At 49.8% G+C, this 20288-nt stretch overlaps 7 protein-coding genes across 7 annotated transcripts; 3 read left to right on the plus strand and 4 right to left on the minus strand.

Moving 5' to 3' along the window:
* Nucleotides 1–369: 369 nt before the first annotated feature.
* N7496_004722 (uncharacterized protein) lies at nucleotides 370–2374 on the plus strand (the record flags this gene model as incomplete). Its single annotated transcript, XM_056697651.1, has 9 exons — nucleotides 370–498; nucleotides 554–752; nucleotides 808–916; nucleotides 970–1145; nucleotides 1198–1454; nucleotides 1505–1656; nucleotides 1712–1856; nucleotides 1917–2144; nucleotides 2204–2374. The coding sequence occupies 9 exons, from the start codon at nucleotides 370–372 to the stop codon at nucleotides 2372–2374; spliced, it is 1566 nt and encodes a 521-aa protein (XP_056556176.1).
* A 439-nt stretch (nucleotides 2375–2813) lies between these two features.
* N7496_004723 (DUF2841 domain-containing protein) lies at nucleotides 2814–4442 on the minus strand (the record flags this gene model as incomplete). Its single annotated transcript, XM_056697652.1, has 5 exons — nucleotides 2814–3265; nucleotides 3324–3509; nucleotides 3568–4032; nucleotides 4098–4277; nucleotides 4334–4442. The coding sequence occupies 5 exons, from the start codon at nucleotides 4440–4442 to the stop codon at nucleotides 2814–2816; spliced, it is 1392 nt and encodes a 463-aa protein (XP_056556177.1).
* Nucleotides 4443–8606: 4164 nt separating this feature from the next.
* On the minus strand, nucleotides 8607–10346 carry N7496_004724 (glycosyl hydrolase family 79 C-terminal domain-containing protein; the record flags this gene model as incomplete). The annotated part of the gene is made up of 4 exons (XM_056697653.1): nucleotides 8607–9411; nucleotides 9464–9976; nucleotides 10035–10134; nucleotides 10187–10346. 4 exons carry the CDS (start codon nucleotides 10344–10346, stop codon nucleotides 8607–8609), a joined length of 1578 nt encoding a protein of 525 aa, XP_056556178.1.
* A 790-nt stretch (nucleotides 10347–11136) lies between these two features.
* On the minus strand, nucleotides 11137–15162 carry N7496_004725 (cohesin subunit SMC1; the record flags this gene model as incomplete). The annotated part of the gene is made up of 5 exons (XM_056697654.1): nucleotides 11137–11154; nucleotides 11221–11895; nucleotides 11953–14914; nucleotides 14978–15071; nucleotides 15132–15162. 5 exons carry the CDS (start codon nucleotides 15160–15162, stop codon nucleotides 11137–11139), a joined length of 3780 nt encoding a protein of 1259 aa, XP_056556179.1.
* A 779-nt stretch (nucleotides 15163–15941) lies between these two features.
* N7496_004726 (uncharacterized protein) lies at nucleotides 15942–16314 on the plus strand (the record flags this gene model as incomplete). Its single annotated transcript, XM_056697655.1, has 2 exons — nucleotides 15942–16108; nucleotides 16143–16314. The coding sequence occupies 2 exons, from the start codon at nucleotides 15942–15944 to the stop codon at nucleotides 16312–16314; spliced, it is 339 nt and encodes a 112-aa protein (XP_056556180.1).
* A 1573-nt stretch (nucleotides 16315–17887) lies between these two features.
* Nucleotides 17888–18781, minus strand: N7496_004727 (uncharacterized protein; the record flags this gene model as incomplete). The annotated part of the gene is made up of 1 exon (XM_056697656.1): nucleotides 17888–18781. The coding sequence occupies one exon, from the start codon at nucleotides 18779–18781 to the stop codon at nucleotides 17888–17890; it is 894 nt and encodes a 297-aa protein (XP_056556181.1).
* Nucleotides 18782–19266: 485 nt separating this feature from the next.
* Nucleotides 19267–20278, plus strand: pdx1 (uncharacterized protein; the record flags this gene model as incomplete). The annotated part of the gene is made up of 2 exons (XM_056697657.1): nucleotides 19267–19345; nucleotides 19482–20278. The coding sequence occupies 2 exons, from the start codon at nucleotides 19267–19269 to the stop codon at nucleotides 20276–20278; spliced, it is 876 nt and encodes a 291-aa protein (XP_056556182.1).
* Nucleotides 20279–20288: the final 10 nt, after the last annotated feature.

Below are 20288 nucleotides of genomic sequence, written 5' to 3' on the forward strand. Positions count from 1 at the left end.
GGAAGAATGTGGGTCTCGCTCGGAAACGCTTCAAGCCCCTAGGCATTTCTACTCCGAGCGCGGCACTTTCCCAAGGGCTAGACCAGCGTTGAATCAAAGTTAACTGGCTTTTGCTCTCGTGATTTCATAGTCCGATGATGTACCCCAGATGTGGGGAAGTGATATGGGCATCCTTGGCACTATCTCAGGAAGCTCGAGGGGAAACCTTGTGCAACGTTGTCAGGAGTATATAAGCTCGACGGGGTAAATCATGTCTAAGAAATGTCACTTATTACGATTTTTCTAGCATATATCATTGACTTTGATCAATATATTGGGTCGCGGTAGCTTTTTGAACAAATTTTGGGAGCTCTGAAATAGTGTATCGCTATGGATGGTTCCCCTTCTGCCTGGTCCATGGTGACGCCGATGCTTCTATTTTCTTGTTTCTGCCTTTTGGTTGGAGATATTCTCTTTGGTTATGATACAGGCAGCTTTGGTGGAATTCTCGCAAATCCAGTAATTATAATACCCCGCCAGGTTTCCTAGTGAATGGCCACTAATATCTTTTCAGAGCTTTGTGAATCAATTTGGCACCTATAGTCCCCAGACTAGAAAGTACTCCATCGACTCCCTCCATACATCTCTTCTCACATCGCTAGCATTCATTGGCAAATTTATCGGTTGCCTCTTTGCCGGTCCAGCGATTGAAAAGTATGGCCATCGCACAGTGTTTTTTGGCCTGTCCATAATTTCTGTGATTGGCATTATCAGTGAGTTGACAGTTTATCAAGCATGCATTCATCATTGCTTACTGCTAGCAATCAGTCGAGATAACTTCCGCTGGAAGTGCTGCTGGAACTGGACGTCTTGCGCAGTTCATCGTTGGTCGGATAGTCGTCTACATCTCAGTTGGTTTGGTGGAAGTCAATGTAACGTGAGCTTTCTACACCCTTCCTCGTATATCACGAGACTAACATTTAATATCAGAATTTATCAATCCGAAATTGTGCCAGCCTTCTTCAGAGGATTTGTCATTGTCTCGTTACAATTGTTTCTCACTGTTGGGTCAATCCTTGCCTCGGTCGTCAATAAGGTTTTCTCTACCTCTACGGACTCCGTTGGCTGGAAGACTATTACAGGCATCCAATTCGTTTTTCCCGTTCGTAAGTGTCTCGTCCATTTAAAATCTGTTCTGTTACTGATCAATATGTACAGTGATTATCGTGTTTACATTCTTCATACCCACCTCTCCCCGATGGCTTCTGTCCAAAGACCGTAATGAGGAAGCCGTGATAGCGTTAGGTCGTCTAAGACCCAAAGTGGACACCACCAACGGAAACTGCGAGATGGAGATCCGATCCATTCGAGAGGCTCTTCAGCAGAATGTGCATAAAACTCCATGGTCCGATCTCCTGCGTGGGACCAACCTCCGCAGAACTATAATCGTCATCATATATTACTTCTTCCAGCAGGTCAGCACACTTCCTTGTCATCAATCAAGATGAGGCTAACATTGTGAAAGCAGGCTACGGGCCAGGCCTTTGTTTCAACATACTCCGTGGTTTTCTACAAAGCAAATGGATACGCCAAGTACGCCTTCACTTATCCCCTCATCACTGCTTGCCTTGGCTTCCTTGCCATTTTACCAGCGATGTATATGGTTGACAGATTCGGGTACGTAACCCGACCTCAATTCCTTGAAAGCTTTCTAAATGTCAGGATTCTATAGACGTCGCTTCGGCCTTATGTTCTCATTCTTCTTCCAGACTTTGTGGCTTTTCATCCTGGCTGGGATAGGCGAGAAAGGCCACAAGTCTACTACGGAGAATAATGCCGTTGTTGCAGTCTTCATACTGTATGCAGTCTCCTACAATGTAAGTCTCATCCATTAACTCACCTCATTCTCTTGTCTAATTCGCTTGAACGACATCTAGATGGGCGGTGGGCCGATTCCCTACCTTATCGGGGCCGAGGTCCCGAACGCTGCAGTTCGTGAGAAAACGCAAGCAATTGGCACTTCTTGGAACGTTCTATGGGCCTTTGTGACAAATTTCGCCCTTCCCTATATGATCGACAGCATCCATTTCAAGGTTGGCTGGGTTTTTGGCAGCCTTGCCTTATTGGGTCTTCTGTTTACATTCTTCTTCCTTCCAGAGACCAAGGTGATCAACTCAGATGCCCCAAACGCAGATATCAAGCTAATGTGGATCATGGTTTATAGGGCCGATCACTCGAGGAGATTGACGCTGTCTTTTCAGTCCCCTTCAGTCCATTCCGGTCAACTGACTCGGAAATTGCATGGCGATCTCCTCCAATTGAGGGCAAATCCTCCAATGTCCCAGACTCGACAGGGAAGGACACATGGAAGGGATTTTCTCTAGCTGCATCATAGATTACTATTCTCAACCCGAAATGCCGTGATTCTCAAAGGTCGTACGTGTGATATGAAGGTTACAAGGGGCCACGGCTTCTTATTCTAGCGATGTAGCCGGTGAGGTGACAGAGTGGATGAGCAGAACGGCTTGAAAAAGACCACAAATCCGTTCTCAAAACTCTTAGGGTCCTTAAAATCCCCAAGACTTGCGTCCCATATATTGCGAGTGCCATCATTGAACTTTCCTTCTGAATTATCCCGGTAATTTTGTATAGTAATCTGACTCAAGATAAATGACACCAAATAGAAAAAAGAAGAGTGCAGCCCAAAATATGTTCCAAACAGCCTTCCCAATATATGCGGTCGCTCGTACTGTATTCGTGTCTCGTAACCTTATCCAAAATTCCAACGTGTGCTCAGAACGAAAAAGAAAAACGAAAATCCCTCCAGATCTAGTTCAATATCCAAAATGTGAAACCTGGGGAATTTGAGGCACACCAGGCCAGTAGCCCCCAGGGGCTGTCTTTTCGGTGGGCATGAATTGCTGCCCGTAGTATCCTGGTAGGTAATTCGGCTCGGTGGGGATGTGCTTAACAGCCGTGGGAGATGCTTGCGGCATCACGCCAGGGCCCATAGTGGCTGGGTATGCTCCAAAAGTTGGGCTATGGGGACCACTTGAGTCGCTGGTAGTAGGAGACAGTGGCATGCCCTGTGAGCTCGGGTGTGCCACGGGGGCGTTGTCGTCTAACTGCAAGCTATGCTCAACTCCAAAGCTCGGCGTGTCTTGGCCATCCGACTCTTCATCCAGCGCCGTGATTGGGGCAACATAGATACTGGAAGATAACTCATCCTCCTGACATATGGCCTCCGGGAGATAGGTGTGGATGACCTGAAGGCGAGCTTTTGCGTCTACTTCCAGTCAGCGGAGTGGTTTGGAGACAAGTCTCGAGGGCATTGATGTACACACCTAGATTTCCATCCAGATACCTTTCTTCCATCTCTCGCACGAAATAGATCTCATCCAGTACTTGAATTCGGTGTGAAGGTGTGATTTGGCGGCGAACGTCTTGTCCAGCTTCGCGCAGTTTGTCTGCAGTGACACCGTGGCTATCCTTCAGCTCACAGAGTATATGTACAAGCAGCTTCAGGCGGTCTATAGAGAGTGAGCTATGGTGGTGACAATTGGTGTTTTTTGTCTCTTCATTGCTTACCTCTCTTAAGGAGATGATCTGGCTCTCGATGCAGAACACCAATTGGCCACCACGCTGGCTTGGTCTGTTCCGGATCCACGCGCTGCGATACACCGGCAATGACTTTGCGTCCATTATAAGGAAAGTGAACTTGTTTCCTCGGTTCCACGAGCTTGATGTATGACTTGGCAATAGCTCGACAGTTCAATTGCTGAAAGTCCTCAAATGCCTTCTCGTAGTACCGTCGTAGTAGATCCTTGTCCCCAACGCGGAGCATGGTACGTCCCGGCCGAGGAGTAGGCGATGGTGATGTGGATTTGGGTCTAGCGTTGGCCGTGCTCGCTCTTCTCGTGTCGCGTCGTCTCCTCTTGTTCTGATCCAGGAACTGACATGGTATCAACTCAGCAGGCCTGGTCAGCCCGGCATGTACCAGTCCCGGGCTAGGTTGAACGCCGAAAGGCGACCGATCCGCCAAGTGGCTAGTATCTATGCGAGTTTAGATACCAGTCAAGATCCGACGAACGGAATGTGTCTTGGAAAAATCGGCTTACTGGGATTGAATTGGATGTTGGCCATGGGGCCAGGAGCGGCCAATTTCACAAAGTTGTCCGTCACCTCTGGTGTGAAGATAGCTCCACCACAGCCAGCAATTGACGCAGATGCTTTGACTCGAAGTTCACCATTGTGATCGAGATAGATCATGGCGTAGTGTGGGTGAGGAACTTCCATTGCTGGGGCTTGCTGTACAAATTCCAAGAGTTAGTATCCGTGTTTCGCCTTTTTATACGACTTGTAGATCTCGCAAATACCATCTGAGTTACTTGGAGCAGGGATGTGTCAGAATGCCTTCGCTCAAGAGCATCGCTAATGCCTAGATGTGGTCGATTCATATCCATGACATATGCTTGGGGAGAACAGCTGGTGGTTTAGTCGAACTCCTCCTTGCTCGAGTTGGAACAATGGCGAGATTTCACAGCACACGGTAGGAGTCGCTTAGACTTTTCCTTTTAATCGGCGATGCGCGGCGCTTCAGGGGTATATGAATTTTCTTTTTGAGGGCCGCAGAATTATCTGGCCGTGTAGAGAGTCGGGGGGACACTGCAGGACGCCGATGGATATAGATTCCGGTGCCAGTTGCAAGGAAGGGGATGGGATGCACCATAGTTATACATGGGGGAAGATCATGGAAACGCGTTAGGAAGAATCCCGCCGAGTCTAGTTTCAACAGGTACCAAAGTACTGTAACCTCCATGTAGCCCCAGTATTGGTAGATCTCCACATGACGGCGTTTCCTGGCTATGGGAATCGCCGGCGTGCTAGCTAGTTGATGCAAGGACGAAAGCAAATATCGGCGGGGCTGAGCTGGTGGCAATAAGCCGGCTTCTCCGGTTTTTGCGTTTAACAATCTTTGTACAATTTGTACATTTGTACCTTTGTATTCCGCCAAACAATGGACCTAGAGCCTTCGATTGGATCACAGTGCATATCTTTCCTCTTCCAATCCTTCCATTGATGTTATTTCTCACGGTCTCGGTCATCTGCGGAGAGAAGTACGGAATAGTGCGCAATGACAGCGATGAAGGTACGAGCGTATAATCGCTCTGCGCTGCTCATTTGTCGCGTCTAATTCCCGGTACCCACGGTTCGACGCCTCCAAGGGATTCGAGATTGTCTACCTCTGGATAAAAGGTAGACGATCTTGCGCTTGGACAATCCACAAGCCACAACTGGACGAGCATCAACCCTGCAGAAATAGTAACCCATACGCCATTGTACACTAGCCACGGTATTATTATTGGCAGTGATGAAATTTGAGAAACTACAGTATAGTTTCTCCAGAAATTGACAAAAGCAAACAGGCGTACAGACAACGTCAACCGTAGAGATGGCGGTAGCTTGTCAGGGGATATACTGGTTTAACTCAAGCACCCAAATGTACAGAATCGGAAGATCATCCAATGAACTATGAAGGGAAACTGTTTACTCGCCAATCATGATGTCAGATCGCCGATCGCAGGAGTTGGCCTCAAGTCATGGCTGTAGGATCCCAGTCAGGCGGTGGGTGGGTCAGGGCGTCTCCGGCTGCACAACCTAAGAAAACATTCTCCGATAGAAGATGCATTATACTCGACATCGTTGGCATCAGCTGGACAATTCAAACAAAAAACGCGAAATTCTATCTTGCTCCAACAGCGGGCAACGCGTCTGGAACCCCGAAAGCGGGCACTCCAGGTTAGCAGTGGGTACGTGCATGATCAATCGCAACCCCATTAGGTTTTTGCTGTGTAGGTTTCCATACAGGTCAATAATACGATCGTCTGTGCGCGCATCAAATCGGAGATGAAGGCGAAATAGAACGGCCCCTTTCTCCGCTTTTCAGGGCCCATCCAGGTCCAAAGGGTCTAATCGCCAAACGGCTTGGGGAATGTGTGTAACCAATAGTTGGGCGATCCACGGTTCCTCAGATTAAGGTCATTGCAACAACCATCGAATCTTGAGCTTATCCAAATCCATGGAACTTCGGACTCGGGCCGCTGGGTAGACGCCAACATGGGTAATTACTCTGTTTGACATTTTTTTTGACTTTAGGGCTTGAGAGGTAAAGGTGGAGGTGGAGGTTCGAGTTCAGGACCAGGCCACCTCCTCCCACGACAATCACCATTCTTTTCTGCGTTCTTTTTTTCTTCTTTCTTTTTCTATCATTGCTTTTCAACCTTGACAAATACCCACAGATCTAGTTACATCCCCATGAACCCTTTAGTGCCGCGCACGTACGGCCTTTTCTCGACTGAAAATCGCTGCAGATCGAGAGCAACCCGAGCAATGGCCGAAGGTTGACCCAAATTCAATGTTTTCGGCCGGGTCAGTGGCTGAATGAGGGTACTATGACTTTCATGCGTCCATTAGGAACGGTTCCTTTGTCCCGGATCGACAGTCAAGGCTCCTTCAAGTAGATGGGGACCTGCGGATCACGAACGAAATACCTGATCGTCGCAACCTACGGGATATGGAGAGAGACCAATTGGAATCAGCCCTTTTATTCGCATATGTACTCGCTATGGTGCCTGAAAAAGACGCAATCCGTACCACTGAAAGTCTATTTGACGGTAAAAGGTACGTTTTCCCTTCATACTGAATGCTATGAAGCCTGCCTTTTTCTAAGATAGGTCTTTGCTTCTTCCTGTTATGTAAATTGACTATTGCCAATCGGACTGGCGCCATGTACTGACGGAGAAATCACCCATGTAGCATCATTGGAAGGGCTCTGGTGCCGCCCGATGGGCTGAGGGGTTCCCCACTCTAACGCCAGTCGAGATGCTTTAGACCGGCATAACAATGAAAGAGAACAGGCTGTGGAGTACGGAGTAGACTACTATAGCGGCCGAAAAGCTACCTTTGAGCACGAAAAGAGATACTTCCTAATAGAGAGAATGCCAGTATACCAAAGTTAGTAATTTGATGACACTGGTTCGCCCAGTCCAGTTCCCAGTTTCCATCAGCAAAACCTGGATATGTACAAAGTACTAGTACTGACTACTAGTCAATTTGTTCGCATTTAGCAGATAGCACCTCCCTCTGCCATTTTCTCACCATCCGCGGCATAGCCTTATCTTGGCAGAAAGCCAAAAAGTTGGCGACCTAGCACGGATATTCTGCTCGACCAACGACCCATCTTCCTAATTATTCTCTGTGCTGTACGGAGTACTCCATACTGAGTCATCATGACTGAGCCATGTCTGCCTTCTTGGCAATTCTAACTAACTAACCAGAAACACATTGACTAAAACTATCCAGTCAGTGGAGGTGGCTTCGAAAGCGCGGGGCCTCATCCCCCTTGCGTAGCAGCGGGGCAGGCGACACATACACCCAAGCGGCCTCGCCCTGTGCAACACTGTATCCGAACGCCGATGCACCCTATCCGAAGATCCAAGCGGGTCTGAACGCGACCACTGGTACTTTGAAAACTGTGCATATCCATGCTTGCTCCCGCACTTGGCCGGTGCCACGAATCCCGTCAGTTTGGTAGGGAGTTAGTGGCCCCAAAGTACAGTCCAAAGCGCCTGGGTTCCATCGGTGTTGCAGCCTCGATTTCCATTGTAAGACGATTGCAGGGCGACGAATCCTACAACCAGAGACCAGGAAATGCGTCCCTTGGCTTGCATTCAAATCGGATCGGCGGCTCCACTGGCGTAGGTGGCTCGGATGGCTTGACGAAACAGTCAAAGTACTCATCAGCCACAATAACACCGACCATTATCGACGAGTGTATACATTGGCTTGGTACTCGATATCGGGTTCACACTCGGCTCGGCGATATTTCGGATGAAATTGAGGATCATAACCATGATGTATCATTGTAACGCAGTGACGCTGATATGTCGAGGCTCTGCAAAACGCAGCGAGGGAGCGGGGGCGCTGTGGTCGGGATTTGGAAATGATGGCGGGTCAATTTTGGTTTGTTCTACACAGTCGAAACAGGGTGAAGAGAAGTCTTCTAATGCCAAGACTCGTGTTCAAATCAACAAAAATCGATCATCCGGGACCGCTTTACCACAATAAGTAGTATTCCTCTTTCGGTAGGGCCGATCTCCTCCACGGCAGCTCCGAAGTCTACATTGTATGTTTGTCTTACTCTGCACTTAGCCCATTCTACGGCAGGCTTTAATTAATTCAAACCCTCGTAACAGGTTCAACATCATCAATGAGTCATCAATTGAACGAAATAATAACAATTTGATGTCTGTGCCATTCATGTAGATGGTTCAAGATTCTTTTAAATGAGAAAGAAGCAAAGCATATCTGGTTGGACCGCTCCCTAGTCCCAGCATCCAGACCCTCAACCTGCCCACTGAACATATATTCATGATTTGATCATACCAATCATCTATCATATTTCACACATACCGAATGGATCCGAAATGACTCGCTACTCTCCCGCTAAGCTTTGTGCAAAGGGGATCCCCTGATGGCCCCCCAATCTAGCGGATATCTTGCTGTGTCTGACCTCCACCCACAAGCCACAGCAATCCCTCCTTATCTATACGCTAATAAAATTCACACTAGAGGTTTAAAATAGCACCACTCGAGAACGGCAACTCCACTTCCACCAACCCCTTGGAATCCACCTGCACAGTCTGGCCAATGGTGACATTCAACAACCGAACGGGGCTACCACCCTTCAATTCGTAGTTATATGACCAACCATCCCAGGTAATACCCGTGATAGAATCGGTTCCATTTGCCGACAGTCGCTGCACTGATAGGGACTTGCTCGACGTTCCAGACAAATGGAACTGGTAGGTGGCGGATGGTCGCGAGGCCGAGGCGGAATCTACACCCGTGTAGTTGTACTCCTGCATGTTGATCACCGCGATACGGGCAAGTTTGCCATCAATATACGCTGCGTAGGCAGCTTCCGTTTCATGAGCCATTGGGAGGTTGATCACCTGAACGTTCGAGTCCTGCTTGTTTTGTTTGCCGTGCAGCATAGCTGCGACCATGGCATTGCCGTAGTATGGTGCCTTGGTACCCATTGCTGTCTTGTTGGTTTCAATAGGTTGCCAAGATGCATATCGATAGTCTGTACCCTGATGCATGTGAGTGCGACGAATGTTCTGGGATGCACAATAGAGGTTAAAGTCGACGCCCCAAAGGGCGGCACCAAACGAGTTCGATAGACCCGGCTTGCCCTGGTGGTAGAGGGAATTCATTTCACCCAGGATATAAGGAACTCCTTTGGCCAAGTTGTTTTCCTCCAGGTTATTCATCACAGCGACATGATTTCCAACGCTGTTGATAACCGCGGTATGGTTCATCAGTGTGTGAGCAAGAGTGACACCTGGAGAGTCTGCGCCTCCCATGTAGCTAGTACTTGTCAGGGCTGGCATTGAACATATCGCTTCATATCGCAACTTACTTGTGCATCGAATTCATCCCAATATCATGGTCAGAATCCAGACCAGCCTCCCAGGTCTTTACAGGATCTAAACGATTCGCTGTACCCGCGAATGATGGAGCAATATACTTGTACTCTCCATGAGTCAACATACTAGGGCAGGCTTTGGACAAGTGGCGCTGAATAATGCGCGTCTTGGACAACCATTCACCGACGTAGTCACTCGCTGTCCAATTCGTCGGACGAACTGCTCCGGAGAACAAATCGGGTTCATTGCCCAGTTCCCAGTGGGCAAATTGGTCATTGCTAAGGGCCTTGCATGCCAGTGGAACAGTTGAAACTAGAGTATCCATGGCCTCGGTCGTGTTCTTTCCAAGGTTGAATCCGTGGCTGAATTTAACGCCTGGCCAGGTGTTGTACGCCTCGAAATAGGAAGGGCCGATTGAAATAATGTATGGATAGTCACTAGACACGGATGGGACCACGGTGCCATTGATTTGAGTCTTGAGGTTTGGATCGTATAAAGCAAAGTCCCTTGATGAATATTAGTTCAATAGTCTCCTAGATCCCACGCTGATTGATGACTACTCACTGAGTATTTCCGCCAACTCGGATGTATGGCTTCACGCCTTGTAGCTCAGCCAGGTTGTCCAGCAGCTGGTTGGAGAACTTATTTGGCTTGGATTTGTTTCCTGTAAAAGGTCAATCCAAGCTACTTGAGGTCTATTTCGTCTCATAAAATACCTGCAAAGTCTGGAAAGGATGAAAATTCGATCGAAAATGAGACAAATGGAGCCAGGACTCCTGCAGCCGCGTCCTTTGGCACCGTCTTGCTCACACTAACCGCGGAACTGGACGGCACAGCGGCCACCGCGGCGGCACTAAAAAGTAGCGAAATTATCATGGTATCAACGATGGATAAAGGCACCCGCAATGGCGATTGTTGGACCAGTTTCGAGTCGATTAGATAGATTGTTTCAACCACTGATACTTCTGTACTTGGATGTCGGCAGCGTGGGCACAATTTATATGTACAATCCAATAACTATAGCCGAGACCACACGAATAGGTTAATGAGCTTGGACTTATTCAACCCTTCAAAAGCCGTCATCACCGGCACGAAGTCCAAATAACAGCGGAACATGCCGTCTGTCAAGATGGCCATTGGAGCAAAATCCGGCCTAGTAGGGTCTCTAGTGCCGGGGTTATCGGGATGACGATGCGGGGGTTACATCTGGGGTTATGGAGAGGCGATCGTTGCACTTTTTATCAAGCTTCGGCTATTGACATCAGATGCCTTTCTCAGTCGGTGACTAAAAGGGGATTGTGCTATATCTACATCCCATCATCATAGCACACACTGTACAAGGTTGCATGTGTGGAAGGGTAATAGGAAGATGAGGCCTTTGCCCTTCTGCAGATTTAGCTAAAGCCCTTTTGGTACGGCCAATGATGAAGAGTGGAAATGAAATCGACTACTCAAATAGACTGAGAAACTTGGTATCGATTAACAATGCTGGATAGATACGACATAGGCTCGGCAATGGAAGCCAAGCTGCCGCTCCACCTGTCACCGTCGCTTTGCGTAAGAACATAAGGAGACTTGAGCAAATCGATGAGGCTAAGAATAATCTACACGAGCGAAGAAAATAAAGAATGTGTCATGAAATCCATTTTGACCCTCCTCAAAAGGCTTAAGTATATTTGCGGAGCTATAAGAGAAGATGTTAGTCAATCCGATACAATAGTGCTGGGCATTTACAACGGGTAATACTCACATCAAGGGTCAAAGACTTGCTGCTATTCTCCACCTGGTCTCGGTAAATACCAACGAGAGCTTCACTGTTTTGGAACAGTCCAGTCTTCAAACTGATGACAATGAACTGCATGCCAGGGGCGGCGTGATCTTGGATGTAGTTGGCAATGCGAGCGACATTGGTGTTGTCGAGAGCGGCGTCAACCTCGTCCAGCACGAAGAATGGTGAAGGTTGGTAAGAGTGGATGGCAAACAGAAGAGCAAGAGCTGCCATGGTCTTCTCTCCACCCGACAAGTGCTCCATGTCTCGGAAACGCTTGAGGGGAGGCATGGCGTGATACTTGATACCATCGAGGTACGGCTCGTCGGAATCCTCGATATCCAAGTATGCTTGTCCACCGAGGGGGTAGTTGGTGCTTCGGGTCAGCTCGCGGTAAATGGGGCCAATCTGCTCGGAGATGTGCGTAAAGGCCTTGTTGAAGAGATCGGAACGCCTCTTCATTATTGCCTCGAAATCATCCTTTGCCTTTCGAGCATACTTACGAGCATCCTCAAAGTCTTTCTCGGTGCTACGAAGTTTGTTCTCGACACTCTCCAGGCGTTCCATGGCTCTCGTATTGGGGGCCATCTTGTCAAGTTCACTATTGAGAGTGCGAACCTTCTCAAGCAGCTCCTCCTCAAGCTTTTCATCGGTACCCTGGAGAAATGGTTAGTTGTACTGAAGATCATCCCCGGTTCCAATTTAGCAACGTACCTCTTTGAGTGATTCACCGAGAGAATCGAAATCGACTTCAATTCCGTAGTCTTGCACGACAGGAGTCTCATCCATGTCATCGGCCTCGTCTACGTCCATAGCATCTGGGTCGGCGGCCTGCACCAAATCATCGATGGGGAGCTTGTCAAGGCTATTGGACGAGTCGGTAAGCGGGATGTCAATATCCTCAAGCTTGCATCGTCGCAAGAGAGCGTAGCGACTAGACGAGTTCCGCTGGATTTCAGCTTCGAGGGCATTGATGTTCTTGAGGGCTCCCTCAACGTGCTTGCTGCGCTTCTGAAGCTCCCTACGTTGCTCAGCCAGGTTTTCCGCAGACTCTGCATAGATCTCCTTCTGCTTCTCGAGATTCTCGCGCAGCAGTTCAAGCTCAGCATTTGACTCGTCCAGGTTGTTGCGAATCTCTTCTTGCTCGCCCTTGAGCTCTTCGATCAAACTCATGTCACGCTCATACTGAGCCTTGAGGCCACTGATTCGGTCATCCGTGGCTTGGATTCGCTGCTTTTCGAAGCTCAGCTGGTTTTCAATACGGCTCTTTTGTGTTGTGAACTCGAGCTTCTTTTGGGAGGCCTCTTCTTGCAAGGAACCCTGTTGGGCTTCGTATTCGCGGATATTCTCGAATCCCAAACGCTTGCAGAACTTGCGATAGATTTCATCTTCGACCGTGCTGACGGAGGCTTGCGTGTTTTCGATAGTCTCGTCCAACTCGTCCAGATTCTCCTTGCGCTCGGTGTACTTCGGTCGTAGGTCTTCGTGCTGGCGTTTCACAAAGTCTAGCTCGCTGCGCTTGCTCTGAATATTCCTCTCCAAAGCCTTCAGCTCCTCTTTGGCATAGCTCAGCCGCTGCTCGAGGCCAACCAGCTCTCCTTGAAGAGTCTCCTCCTCAGAGCCCCGTCGATGGCTCTTGGGGAGGTTTGCAAGGTCTGCCATCAATTTGTCTTTGAGCTTGTAGAGATTCTCAACTTCAGAGTCCTCCCAGCGCTTGGAAGAATTCTGCTGTGGGCCTCGTCCACCGGTCATAAGACCGCCTTTGTGAATCACAGTGCCATCCAGAGTCACTGCCTTGGCATCGACATTCCGCTCGTAGCACAGGTATTTCGCAGTTGCGAGGTCATCACAGACGATAGAGTTGCCGCAAGCATAGCTGATAGCTCGTGCAACAGAATCATCGTAGTCGATGGTCTCAATAGCAGGACGCATGCCCCGGTGCATACCCTTCAGGTTCGAGTTGAAAGCCTTGACTTGGATCGTCTCCAAGGGAATGAAAGTGGCTTGGCCGGCACGCTGATCACGCAGATGCTGAATGCATTCCTTGGCAGTCTTTTCATTGTCCACGACAATGGCGTCAAAGTGACGGCCTAGAACAGTGCTGACTGCATCGGCGTATTTCCTCTGCTTGGGCCGGCAGAGGTCACTGACTCGCCCTTTGACACCAGGGAAGATGCGCTTCAGAGTCGAGACCAGCTCCTTGGCCCGAATCTCCCGCTCATTCTGCTTCTTGCCATCATCGGCTTCAAGCAATTTCTTCAAAACAACCTGAAGCTTCTCTTCAAGCTCAGTCCGCATCTGAGAAATCTTCAGGCGTTCCGATGTCAAGGCGTTCAAATCTTTCTTCTTCCGCTCGATTTCCTTGGAGGTGGTCTTGACGGTATCTGTGAGAGTCGACTTGCGTTCATTCATATTGAACGCCTCGGATTCGAGATTCTTCAGCTGCCATTCGGTACTTTCGAACTTGCCCTTCAGGCTGTTCACTGCCTCTGCTTCCGTCTTCCGTTGCCGGCGAAGGTTGTCGAGATTGAGCTGGTCAGCGGATGAGCGCTTGCTAACCTCTTCCCGCAACTTGTTATATTCCTGCTGGTCGGCTTCGCTCATCTGGACTCCCTGTTTGCTCATGGTCCTCTGCCATTCAGCTTCCCATTGGGCTTGGGCCTTTTCAACGAGCTTGAGGTCCTTCTCGAGCTGTTTGCCGTTGTTCGACTGTGCTGTCCGTTCTTTGCCAATCTCCGTGATTTTCGAGGAATAACGCTCTACTTTCTTCTGTGTAATGTCGACCTTCTCGTCAATCGGTACCAGGGAGTTGTTAAGGTCTTCGATATCTTTCTCCTTCTTGACGATGTTCCTCTCGGCCTTTCCGACATCTCTGCCAACGCGAGCATGGTCCTTCTTGGCCTCCTCGACGTTGTGTTCGTACTTTTCCACGCCGCGGCGGTATTCCTTCAGCTCATCCTGGTATTTCTGGATGTCGGCGCTGGAAGCATCAATGAGACGCTGGAAGTGGAACAGCTTCCACAGGATGTGAGTGATGATGGCCTGGTCGCGCTCTTCGGCCTTCTTCGCGTAGGTCTCTGCCTCCCTCTTCTGTTCCTGATACTGCTTGACCTCGGAGTTGATGCCTCGTCGGCGGTTGAGCTGAACAGTCTGCTGTTCCGCAGCCTCTTCCGCCTCTGCTTTCAGCTTCTCGTATTCAGCCTTGTACTCGAGACTGCCGGAGATCTGCTCAATCAGACGGGTGAGGTCTCTCGGGGACTGCGAAGCGATTGCCTCGACATCACCCTGGAACACCAGGAAGTTGCGAGCGCGGATCAAAATATTCTCCTCCTCCAGAGCCTCGTTGTATTGTTGAGCGGTCACGATTCGGTTGTTGATACGGTACTCGCTGACACCTTGGCTGGTGATCGATCGGCGCCATTGCTGCTCCTCGCCAGCATCATCCTCGTAGACGGCCATGACCCAGGCAGTCTTGGGATCATTCGCGCTGCCTGTATCCTGCGACTCGTCCATCGCATCCGCATCCTCCTCCGGCTCGGCATCATCTCCGTTTGTGGCGGGTTCTCCATCAACTTTCGACGTGCGTAGGACGCGACCACGGTAGACAAGGTCGCGGAGGTTGGTAGATCGCAGGTGAGATGACTTAATTCCTAGAACGAACGAGATGGCATCCATCCTGGCGCGGGTTAGCAACAGTGTGCGTATCTTCAAACATCTGGGGGGTCAACTGATCACATACGAGTTGGATTTTCCAGACCCGTTGGGTCCAATAATGGACGTAAAGTAGGCATCTCCAAATAAGAGGGTATGATGGCCCTTGTAAGACTTGAAATCTGGAGAAGCAAAAGTCAGCTAATACGCGCGGCGCATTCGTTTCACAGTGGGATGCATACTGAAAAGCTCGAGCCGAATAAGTTTCCCCATCTTGAGAGACGAGTAAGCTTCCAGGGGAAGCAGTGCACTCGCAAAGAATCGGGCAAATCACTTGCGAGTGGTGTCGAGCTCTGTGATTAACAGGCCTGGACCGGCAGATGGTGGGAGGGGCGCGATATGGGGATCGCGTCCCCGACGCGCCGGGGCAATCACGTGGCCTCCGTTGGCCCAAGTATACTTCCTCGAAGAACTACACCTCAGTTCTCCATCCTGGGGAATAGTCCATGATGAACAAGATGGAGACAAAAATAACCGACCCAATCGATATTTGCAGGCAACTCGCCCCTATATTTTGATCCAAGACTCGACAGCGAGTAATCTAAGAATACCTGGGCGTACAGTCTACTAGCGAATCTCTTGACCGCAAAACAAAAGCAACGCCTTGTATGAGACTCCACAACGTGACAAACAATGATCTGCTGCAGATCAGTCTCGTCTTGGCTACAGCGCGAATCCTCGGTTACAGACATCTAATTAACTGCCGACGAGTCACTCCTTTGCATCAAAGACGAATGCAAGGGGAATGAGGGAAACTTAGAGCATTATTTCTCGCTAAATATGATAGGATCACTTGATGAGGTCTAATGCAAGATCTGCCACGGTTAAAAGCTGGCTCTGATTCCATCTATCTTCCAGAAGAGTGCTATAAGGTGGACTCTCATGGCAGCTGATTCTCATTTCATTCTGGCCATCGGTGGCCTAACTCTTACCGGGTGTCCTCCTGTGCAACTCTACCTGCGAGGCCTGATCTCTGCATGCAGACTTTAGCGATGTGCAACCACTGCCCGAGATGTCCTGACCGTAGTCAGTATTCACTGGCATCGAATCTCTCGTTGCCTTCGCCTGTACCTTTCGACGCCGATTCGGATATCGTAAATGACATTAATGGGCCTGAGAGTCCGGAAACCTACCAAGTCTTCTACAGGCTGGTGTTTGGGTATGAACTACCTTACTCTCTACATTTATCCCAGAACACAATCCGAGAAGAAGAAGTTGCTGGATATCATTGCCACTGTTATGGAGTATCATCTCACCTATTCGACACAGGTCGTAATCTCCTTCTTCGTCTATGCCACCCTTACTTTTCTCCTCGCATTCTACACGTATCTTTTCACGGACAGCGTCGTGCCCAGCGACTTGTAAAATCATCTGGATCTGCTTATTCAGGGCAAAGCTCGGCGTGTTTCCAGTTTTACCTCACGTTGGATCAATATTCCAAAGACTTGGAATCGCTACGTACCATGTCTTCGCCCAAAACAACTGCAGAAGATATGTCGACTACATGCGGACACTCAGTTGGTAGTCGGTACCTCAATTCTAATTGCTCTATACTCAAAGCATTGCACTATCACGCAGTACTATTTCTACATCGGGGCGGAGCTTGCAGACCTCTCTCGTTACCTTCCAGTCAGTCCTCATGGCCGCGGTGGGAGTTCTACGCCAGAGCTTATTTTCGCGAGTTTGGCGATATATATGGGTGTCTGCCTTATTCAGTACCCTGTTGACTTCGACGTTAATGCAGTGGAATTCTTATTGTTTATTAGATGGTCTGTATGGGGTCCCCGTTCAATGTATTTTGGGCGACTCTCTCCAAATCAGATCTTACACAGGTCAAAACTTGGCTTGTTTGGCTGTCAACTGGGTTGTTCTCATCTGGAGCTTGTACTTTGTTACTGTCTTGCTTTTCCCAGACGTCGCCGGCATGTGGCCCTTCGTACATCTGGAAGGTTTGATCTACCGGCTTTATTCTCAGCCAGCACGCAAATTGATTGATGCCCAAATAACACGTTCCTCGGGGTGGAAGAAGAACAAACCCAGAGTGGCCATCTGCATTGTCGTCCTTTTCGCTGGTCAAATATCTCGTCCGGTATATTCCATATATTGAGGGTCTATTTGATGCTTGCGTATAACGCATATGTTATCTTTGATACGAGAGAATACGCTGCGTTTGAAGGACGGCAAGGTGATGAAAATGAGTGGGGCTTTGGACAGATACTCCCACTCATATTGCTTCCATTGCCACTATCACAGGTCGCGGAGGGGCTTCTGGGTAAGGCCCATATAGCCCTGTTTCAGTCAGCGAAGGCTCGCTAATTCAGATATGGTTCAAGAAGAATATTCTTGGAAAACGAGGGCGCCATCTAGCGAGGGTGAAGCTAGAACCGATACTCAGAGTAGCCAGGGGAATCAAGTCGAAGTAAGAGGACTTCAGCATTCCTCAGGACTTGAATTCAGAAGTACGTTGGGTTCAACCTTGGGCCAGGGCAAGATATGGCGATGGATCTGGTTCAACGACCAGGTGACTCTGCGTCAACTATCAGATGATAGGCTTCGAAATTGGCAGGAAAAGCAAGATCTTCAGCAGCGGATAAATAAACTGGAGGTCAGCTTCCTGGAGACTAGCTCATTCCAGTGGGGTATTACAACACTTTTGGTGATCTTATTTGGTATTGGGAGCGTCCTGGTTTTTGTCGAAGAGATACAGATTTAGCGGGACGATATAATTGTGAACGGCACTTATGTCTCTCGATCTGAAAATAAAACCTTCGGGGTCAGGTATCCTTCATCATCGGAGACTATCAAACAAGCTCGCTTTGTGATTGATGTTACAGTGTTAAACAATATAGATACAATGGTGGGTGAACATGGTGGTATCACCAGGAAAATCAAAGCCACCGTATAATGCCTCGGATAAAAGCCAAGCTCTCAAGTAACTTTAAGCGTTCTGACCTCTCATCCTCACCGGATTGCCCAGGAGGAGGAAATCGCGATCGACCAAACCATTCGAGTCCATCCGGAAAGTACCCTTGCGGCCATCAATCTTAATGAGAATAAAGTCTTCACTGGTGAAAATTTGCCGCACAGACAGGAATATCCTCCAAACTCCATGGCTCAATCTCGCAACGGGGGCCTTGAAGAAGCTCGGTTTCGGCTCGTTCGAACCACCAAGAAGCTTCCTGCTATCATTCTCAAAGCGCGCCACAGACTCCGGTGATACAACGAGCTTCTTGGAGATATGAACTTGAGAGGGTGCAACCTCAAACTCATACTTTCTGAATGGCAGCATACCCCGAACCTGGAAGCGGATACGGGGTTGGCCTTGGGAATGGACTGCCTTGATGCTTCGGATCATGTTACCAGTCCGAACAAGGAAGATAGTGCCCATGACACTCATCGACACACAGATACCGCCGAAGAGGGCCTGTTGCCACATAGGTAGGACGGTGACGGGGTCTCGGAACACAGCGTTGGAGTTGTAGACTGCATAGGCGAAGCAGAATGCCGACAGGCCGTATGCGCTGAAGTAATAGCTGCGCTGCGAGTGCGCCTTGAACAATGCCACATCTCCTTCATGGGCAACTCTGCTGAATAACCTTCCAAGTCCTCCTGCCTTTGGTTGTAAATTCTTGGGTAGTTCGGCGTATTGGGGATTTGAGGGCGCGGTGCGTCTTTGAGGCCTAGGAACGGGCGAAGATCGAGGAGCCCTTGTGGCAAAGGAGCGCCATGATGGTGAAAAGTATGTCTGGAAGCTGGGGCGTACTGGGTTACCAGCACAGGTACCAGGGCAGCGATGCCAGATTATTCGGAGGGTAGATGGTCTGGCGGACATGGTTATTGCGCAAGCTCTATCCACATTAAGGGTTAGCTGGGCGACCTGAAGAGTGACATAACATAATGCGACAACGAATCATTTGATTCAATTGAAGCACCAATGGCTCAATAGAGAGGAATACCTTACCCAAATCTCCGGGCCCTCGACGGTTGTTCTCCTCGGAAAGCGCCGCCAGATCGAAAACAGCCGTTGCGGCAGAAAAATGTTCCCGTCCCGGCCGCCGGTGAAAGCTCCCAACGCCCTCAACGCCAACCAGCATTCTCTCTTCAGTTCGCTCAATTCACGCGCAACTCCATTATCTATACATCCGGAACTAGCGCGGCTTAACGCGGTGGTGGGCTCTTGGTCACTCGTGTTTGTCTCTGCCTACCTCTGCCGACAATCCAGCTCCCTCGGAGAGTTGCGGGCAATCGCTTGAATATCTCCGCCCCCCCCAACATCTACATCACCTCCCCCGGCGGAGCCACATACATTCATACAAAATGGCTGCTCGACTTCCTGTGAGCCAGGTACCGGCGATGTTCGCCCGCCGGCAGCCTCAGGTGCTCCGTGCCTCTCGACGTGAGTTTTTCCGGTGACATTTGGATGTTATGAAGCTCGTTGGAAGCAAAGCCCGTCTTATCGGAGCCAATTGCTCAAGACCCAGGAGCCTTAACAACTCCATACGAACACAATGCTGACTTCCAATGTCTACAAGGCCTCCAATCCTCCTCCGCTCCTCAAACTCAGAACCCCGCCTACCCTCTCTACCCCTCCGTCATCCAGCTCCTGCACGAGAAGAACATTCCCGAGTCGGAAATTTCCAAGATCCCCGCCTCCGGCCCTAAGGGCCGTCTCCTGAAGGGTGACGTGCTAGCCTACATTGGCCAGATCGCTGCTGAATATCCGGCCAACCAGGCCGCGACGCTGGCCAAGCTCACGCACCTGGACCTGAGCAACATTAAGATCGCGGCACCGGCCCCGAAGCCCGCCGCGCCGGCCGCGGAGGAGAAGAAGGAGGTCGCACAGCCCCCACCCATGTCCTCGATCGCCATTTCCATCTCTTTGTCGGCTGTGCTGTCCGCGCAGAAGAAGATTCAGGAGAGCTTGGGTGTGACGGTTCCTCTGTCCCGCTTCCTGGCCATTGCCACCGACCTTGCCAACGACGGCCTGCCTCGCTCCAAGAGCGAGAAGCCCTCTTCGGATGAATTGTTCGAGGAGCTTCTCGGCGCCGAGCCCGTGAACACGTCGCGTGGCGACTACATCCCCGAGCTGAACGCTTTCGAGGCCTCCGAGGCGCGCCAGCCCGAGCCCGTGGTTGAGGATATCATTGATTTCCTGAGTGCCAAGCCCGGCAAGAAGACCGTTGCTTCCTCAGTCTCTGCTGTGGAGGGCGGTGCTGCCCAGAACGTGTTCAGCTTGACTGTCCCCGTGGGCGAGGAGCTGCGTGCCAAGACCTTCCTCGAGCGGATCAAGACTCTCCTGCAGGTCGAGCCTGCCAGGCTGGTTCTTTAAAAATTGTCAT

Source organism: Penicillium cataractarum (assembly GCF_028827025.1).
Source record: "Penicillium cataractarum strain IBT 29864 chromosome Unknown utg000004l, whole genome shotgun sequence".
NCBI lineage: Eukaryota > Fungi > Ascomycota > Eurotiomycetes > Eurotiales > Aspergillaceae > Penicillium > Penicillium cataractarum.